The sequence below is a fragment of the Fundulus heteroclitus genome, chromosome 14 (assembly GCF_011125445.2).
Source record: "Fundulus heteroclitus isolate FHET01 chromosome 14, MU-UCD_Fhet_4.1, whole genome shotgun sequence".
In the NCBI taxonomy this organism is placed as follows: Eukaryota; Metazoa; Chordata; class Actinopteri; order Cyprinodontiformes; family Fundulidae; genus Fundulus; species Fundulus heteroclitus.
The window spans coordinates 35233414-35241046 of NC_046374.1; the positions used below are offsets into that span (position 1 = coordinate 35233414).

The 7633-nt window shown below is 37.7% G+C and overlaps 1 protein-coding gene across 1 annotated transcript; it reads right to left on the reverse strand.

Annotated features, from left to right (window-relative positions):
• Positions 1-4614: 4614 nt before the first annotated feature.
• Positions 4615-6559, reverse strand: LOC118565796 (type-2 ice-structuring protein-like). Its single transcript, XM_036146814.1, has 7 exons — positions 6458-6559; positions 6277-6369; positions 6164-6193; positions 5524-5630; positions 5278-5412; positions 5082-5193; positions 4615-4857 (listed from the first exon to the last, which is right to left on the reverse strand). Exons 1-7 carry the CDS (start codon positions 6510-6512, stop codon positions 4790-4792), a joined length of 600 nt encoding a protein of 199 aa, XP_036002707.1. The 5' UTR covers positions 6513-6559; the 3' UTR covers positions 4615-4789.
• Positions 6560-7633: the final 1074 nt, after the last annotated feature.

Below are 7633 nucleotides of genomic sequence, written 5' to 3' on the forward strand. Positions count from 1 at the left end.
AAATTGTTCCTGCGGAAAAACTGTAACAGTTATCCACAAAATTCAATTTTTGTGAGTGCCAGAAGGGTTGGGACATTCATATGTGAAAGTCTCATGCCTGTACATCAAACGGTTTAGGAGTAGCGACGATGCGAAAACGTGTGATGTTTTGGATTTTAAGACGTCATTTTTCAAAACCGCTCCATAGGAAATGAATGGGGGAGGTTTCGGGTTTGTGTCGCTCTGAGGTGATTTGCGAAAAATCTATAAATGCTACACCAATGACGGTTACATTTCCTGAATCCAGACAAAAATTCCTACGTTTTGATGTATAATTCATGTGGATAGGTTGAAAATTGAGCGAGTGAGAAGAAGTTGTTCGGAGAAGAAGAATTTGTTGAATTTCTAGAGTGCGCACTCTATAACTGCCTCCTTGACGACCATAGCAACGCATGTTATTTGCTGAATTTCTTGAAAAGCCAAAATTATTTTAAGGAGGTACTATATGAAAATGGTAAAAGATATGAAAAAGCTGAAATAGACCATAATAGCTGAAAGATATCACTACATTTTAAAAGTTGAATGGCGTTTCTAGCTGAAAGTAGGCTGAAGCAGTATGCTGTCAAAAAGCAGCTGAAATGAGCGGAATTTTAGTGAATTACATTCATTTCCTATGGGAGAAAAACAAAGCTGAAAATGTGCAGAAAAAGCTGAATATTTTAAAAAGTTGAAAAGATATAAGTACAAAAAGATATAGCCATCGATTCCAGAAGAAGCTGAATAGTTTAAAAGTTGAATGGTTGAAATCGGAGAAAAACTGTAGGAGGAGAAGCGAATCAAACTTTAAACAGTAAAAAGGCGGAAGAGGATCTCAATAACTGTGAATGACTACTGCATTCACAGTAATTAAAGGCGTTTTGTTTAGCTTTAGGAGTAACCGATTTTAGTGACCCCATTGCTACAGCACCCCCTAGCTCACGGAGGTATGATCGCATTGATAAAATCGGCTGTTCATAAAGTTTCCAGATTCTTACTGAGAAAATATTCTATAATATTTGAGTTTCCTCAAATATAGCTTTGTGTAACTCGTTGTGATTTGCGTTGTGAATGGGTTGAAACACATACCAAATGTTCTGAATTAGTGAAGCTAATTTAAGCTCATTCTATGTTCTTTAAGTTGAACTTTGGTTCTTTAACTCAATCAAAATGTTATTTCATCAAATAATGTTTTGTTTAACTCTGGATTTGCATTGTGAATAGATTGAAAACATGCCAAACGATGTTCTAAATTCGTTAAGCTAATTTAACTCCAGTCCATGTTTTCCTTGTGTCAGATCTGCAGTGAATCAGGATCCACTGAATTATTCTGATGATGATCAACCACTTTTTTTGTCTTGTTTGTTTTTGCATGTAAATAGTTCCTTAGTTTAGCTTTCTTTTTATCTTCATTTTGCTTAGTAGTTTAGTTAAAGTTCACTAGCCTAGTAGAGAGGATTTATTTATTGAAATATAGTGTTAATTCAGGTAAACAGCATTACATGAAAAGAAGTTGTCACTCTTTTATTCTACGTGTGTGCAGGTTTTGCTGTTAAAAGATCGCTAGCGCTCAAATTCATCCCTTTCAACTATTGTCCTGATGTCAGCTCTAGAGCTGATCATCACCAGAAAATACTTAACAGAGTTTTTTATTAAACATTAAATGACTTTGAACAGTGTATAATTGCACAACAATGTCCTGACAGAAAAAATAATTTGGAATAAATGCCATTTGGGTTTTGCATTCTGGGACTTAATAATGCTAGGTAATGTCTTGTTAAATTCTGTATAAGTTTCTTCAGTTGGTTGCTTCCCGTTTTGCTGGAAGGTTAAGAAAATATTAATTCAGCACTGTCATTTTGCGTTTGCTTATCTGATGGCTTTCCAAGTGGCTAAATGATCCTTACTAAGGACTACATTGTGTGGTATCTGAGGCTGCATATTTGCTGCTCTAACAAAAACTTCATATTTGAAGTTTCAGTAATTTTTTGGTAGCATTCAAAAAATGTTAACCTGCAAAGTGAAACAGCCAGTTTGAAGCTGACTGTATTTCATTACTAATTTAAAGTTTGATTAATTGAATAGAGCTCTTTTGGGATTATTTAATTTAAGCATTTACTTAAACAAAAATCTCCTCCAAAACAAGACCCACACTGATTGGAGATCTATTAATAATCTTTACCTCCTATTTAGAAAATGCTGGAAAAAGTTAATGTTAGCAGTTACAGAGCATTGGCCTGTTTGAAGAGTTAAAATCAGTTTCAGAGTTTATCTGTCGAACCAACTCCCAGTTCTGGTCCGTGAAACAGACACCCTGTCTGCTATAAAGACTAGGCTGAGTTAGAGTGGCTCATGTTACTCTGAGCTACCTCTATAGTTATGCTGCTATAGGCTTAGGCTACTGGAGGACATCAGGGCCTATTTTTCTTACTCTGCTGATTTCTTCTACTGTTTTCCAATTTGCATTATGTGTTGTTCTTTCAACTTCTAACTTCTATTTCTCTGTCATTTTTTTTTTCATAGTAGGTACACCTGGTCTGACGTTCTGTTAACTGTGACATCATCCAGGGAAGACAGATCACCCGCTATTACCATCTAATGAGCACATATTACTGGATCAATGTGAGCTTCTGTGCTTTTTTTTCTGTCTTGCTGTGTCTCTGCTCTGTCTTCTGTAACCCCCAGTCGGTCGAGGCAGATGACCGTTCATACTGAGCCCGGTTCTGCTGGAGGTTTTTCCATCCTGTTAATTGGGAGTTTTTCTTTCCACTGTCGCTTCATGCTTGCTCAGTATGAGGGATTGCAGCGAAGCAATGTGACAATGTGCAAAAGAAAAATAAATAAATAAATGTCAAGACAGAGGGGTGGTTTCTGAATCACTGAGGGAGGCGTTGTAGAGATTGATCACCACAGGCATCAATCTGGCGCTCTGTGGTGCATCTGGGTAAGAGGAGTCTTCTGCTAAAGGAAAAAGCAACATCGGCTACAACAAAAAAACAACTACCTTTCGATTGCGCTGTGATTCCTTTCAATTATCTACTGTAAAGAGCAACTCAGTGAGGCTATGGAGACAATTTAAAACAATTTAACCAAAGTATAATACAGATAGAGTTATAACTTCGAATTCGAGAGTTTCTGAGTGATAAATTCTCCGTTTTTTTGCACCATACTGTCGCTAAGCAAAGCAAGTTATCCGAAATTGTCTGACTCGTTTCCATGGTGACCACTGACTCGCAAACCTGAATGCAATGTTTTTCTCTTCACAGGGTTAACAAACTTGGAGTTGTCAGTAAACCCACTCTCTGGCACAGCGGTACACCTGTACCATATATAACTAAAGAAAATTTTTTTACTTACTTAAACGGGCAATATTTGCTTGTGAGTCCACAAGCAAAGCTCCTTCTTCTGTTTTTTTTTGCCGGGTCAGTTTCTTCTTCTACCGTCATGTATAACGACCACCTGTTGCATCACTTCCGTTGTAGTTTTATATTTCTGTTGCAGCTGTTTCCCTTGTGGCTTTTGTAATTGCCCATCCTCACGACATTCTACAGAAGCACCATAGACAGCATTCTGACCAGCTGTCTCTCTGTGTGGTGTGGAGGCTGCAGTGCCTCCGACTGGAAGAACGTGAGGACAGCAGAAGGGATCATCGGGTCTCCTCTTCTCTCCATAAAAGACATTTCGTCCCAGCGTTGTGTCCCGAGCCCGTAACATCATCAGGGACCCCTCACACCCCCACCATGGACTGTTCTCCCTACTGCCCTCTGGGAAGAGGTTCCGCAGCATCCGCTGCAAGTCCACCAGGTTCTGCAAAAGCTTTTTCCCTGCTGCCATCAGACTGTTGAACTGCTGTTAAACGGCTGAACTACAACCCATAAACTCTGCACAACATTTGCATATTTGCACACTTTGCATCATTGCATCTCCATTTAGCATTATAAATGCTACCGAACTCTTAGTCCTTAAAAGCATTCTTGCACAAATGCCCTTGCACAACCCAATTCTGCACATTCAATGGTTTGTATACTGTGACCTTCTCCTGCATTGTTTACATTTCAATTGTTTTTATATTGTATTTTAAATCTATGTTTACTTTTAAATCTCTGCTGCACCTAAAACTGTAATCTAACTTTTACTGCAATTTACAAAGCTGTATGAAACGGAATTTCGTTCTGTACGCACTCTGTGCATACAAAATGACAAATAAAGTTGTCTAACTCTAAGTCTAAGACAGGCCTTCAGAGATAAGCAGGAGCAGGCCAGTATTAACATTCCTAATAGTTCCTAATAGTTTAAAAGGTTAACTAAAAAGAGATTGTGATATTTTTTTCTTTTCTTTTTTTGGTTACTGAAAGGGATAAACAAATGTAGGTCAAGTCAGTGGCGTTTACCCATATAGGTGCAAAATATTACTGTAAATGTTTTGTTTGTGTGCAAAGGTGAAATAAAAGAATAGGTAAAAATTAATAAATCAAAATTGGGAAACAAACCACACAATCGTTTTGTGCGTCAAAGATTTATTTTTACAAGGTCTTAAATGTTTTAAATAATTTTTTTTATACCCAGTCTGCTCTAATTAAAAAGAAGAAAACTACCAGCTGTTTATTTGTGGCTTTATTCACTGGGTACCATTAAAGAGAAATTACATTAAGCAAAGGAGCAGAAAGAGCTTTGAGGATAGCCACAAGGCTGTAAAAAGGCAGGTTAACAGAAACAGGTCACAACGATCCTCCACTGGATTCTGTTTTAAGCATCTTTTTGAACCTCAGACTGATCAGACTTTCTTGGCGCAGACAGAAGGACGAAGGTTAGAACAGGTCCCATCATCCCAGCACTTTTCACCTTTGATCAAGAGAACAAATCAGTCAACATCACAGAAAAAAACCCTAGTTCTACACACTATCATAATTATGGGAAAGGTTGACATTTTGATCTTTTTATGTCCCCCCAAAAATCAATATAAGCCTATGAATTTAATCTAGTAAATTTATTTGTATAGTATCTAAAAAGTTTACTTAAAGACTAAACCAATAAAAAAAACACAGTCATGTGAGATGTTCCTTTACCAGAAAAGTTCATCTGCAAACAGTGCGGATTGTTTCCCCAATTATCAGGCTGTCCGTGACACCAGTTTGTATAGCGGAGATGGCTTCCATCGCTCCAAAACCAAATGCTCGTCTGAAAGAAAGAATTCAATAGATGACACGTTTCATCCAATGTTTCACAAAATACTTAATAAATAGACTTTACTGGTTAAAATACCTCCTGTGCGTTAGTGCCTCCAATCCATGTTTCATCGGACTTGTAAGTTGCCATTTCTATCACAGACTGAACCTGATGGTACTCGTTCGTGTCATGAACTGATGCCAGGTTTGCTCCCATGGACAGACAGTTTCTCTACAGACAAACACACCATGATGTGGAGGATTAGTAGCTGGGTGTTGTTAATAAAGAACTGAAAAAAGGGAGAGTGAAAGAAAATAAAAACACAGTGTTGATAGAAATCACCTCAGCTCTAGCCCAAGTCATGGGTTTGGCAACATAGTGAAAGCAGCGATTGTTGATTGGAGACCAGCCGGGAGGACAAGATGATCTCTGGACCAAGTCAACTTCTTCTGATGATAAAAAGAAGGAGAGTCTCGGTTAAACACAATTTATGTTCCATTAGTCTTGTATTGACTTTATTTTGTGACAGGCTATGACATCCTGTCACAAAATAAAATTGAATGTATTAAAAGAGATAACATTGTATGGTGTCACTGCATGAGCAGAATGTTTAAAGTTAAATTCCTAGTTAGTCACAATCAATAATTAGACAACTTTATTTGATTTGTTTAAAATGGCCTCTTAATTAAAGCAAAGAGCCGCTGATGGTGGACTGCTGAATTGCTAACTAGAAACTTATAATAGGGGTAAAAGGTTTGCTCACATAATCACAAAAATACCCAGAGACTCAGAGTAGTTAGCATGTTGTTTAAAAGCATCAGAGAATATATTTTAATATAATTCTACTGCATAATCTGAAGAAAAAGTATTTTTTATTTTTGATACTACAAGGAAATATAAATATTTTATTTATTATGGATTAGTTAAGGTTCCTAATCCTCACGCTGAGGAAATAAAACAGTGACACAAAAGACCCACTGACCTGGATCAGGGGAACCGTCATCTGGAATAGCTGTGGACATTATAAACAGGTGTTAGTGAGATTCTTTGTGTGTTAGTCTTGCTACATAAGTTGAATACTTCAGAAATGCTCACGGTCAGCTCTGGTCTGAGCCATCACAGAGAAAACCAGGACACACACAGCCAGCAGCTTCATGATGAGGTGATGAGATGATGCAGATTTGAAAACTGAAATCAAGTCAAAATAAAGCAAACATGTTAAGAACATTCAGTCTCATAATGTTGAACTAGATCAGCAGAAATGTTATTAGCCAACCTGATGCAGAAGGATCTGTTTCCTGAATCAGCCAGCACCAGCTTGCCTTCACCATGGAATCACAGGTTACTTATAAAGATTCTTAACATGCCATCATCCACAAAATGAGGAAATGACACAAAGTGATTCTGCAGAGTTATAGTCCTTGATCAGATCTGGTTCTGAACTTGTTTCATAATTCAGCAAAGACCAAAATCCATACCTTAGATTTTGTGCCTGTCATGACTGTGAAGGTTGTTGCAAGAAGGGTTTTAGCAATGCTGTTACAAGAAGAGGAACTAAATGAGTCGGAAAGAAGAGTTTTCTTCACCAGTAAAAGGTCAGCTGGCAATGAAGACGATTGTTTCAGAGCTGTGGATGGAAACAGATGTTCAGAAACTGTAAATACCAAAAGGGAGAAACATGAATGTTGCAGATTATTTCTTTTACCCTTTTTAAACAATTTAAATCCTTAAGGAAGGAAAAAAACAACAACTTTATTTTGATATAGATACACGTAATGGTATCACTCTAGATACTATTACGTGTGCATCAGTTTTTTTCCCCTTTGTTTGTAGCTCCTTTTGTGTTTTTCTCCAAAACCTTCCATGTTCCTTCTGTGTTTATGCATTGTCATTGCTTTGTTCTTTCCTTAACTTCGTCCCAGGCCTTTCTGCATCCTTCCAATTAGTCTAACAGTTACCAAATCACTTTTTAGATGTTTGAGTACTTTTGATAAGTAGAAAAAAAGGATGTGTTGCACTGAGGACTGCAGAGACACACCCATAGCCCGTTCCTTGGCTCTTGCTTGGGCTCCTGCATGTTGAGTCAAATCTTGTGGGTGAGCTATCGTTGGCTGAACCACAGTCCTTGTTCCTCTTCTGCTCTGGTGGGTCTAGCCACTGTCCCCCCCTTCAACTCATTAAACCTGGAAATCTTCTGTGTCCTGTGATTTTCACTCACTGTTGTAATGGGACAGCCTGGTAAAGTTTCTATTCAATCATTATCCAGACACAGGTTTAGTTGTAGTGACCATTCTAAACATTGCTGCTTGTTCCTTAATAATAAAAAGATTTCTTTCCCAAACATAGGTTTGCATGTGGATTTCCAAAAAGGACAATTCCATTTAGGTGCCTTCTTGACTGTTTTTAATGAATTGTGTTATCTCTTCACATGAGAAACTGGCATTTATCATTG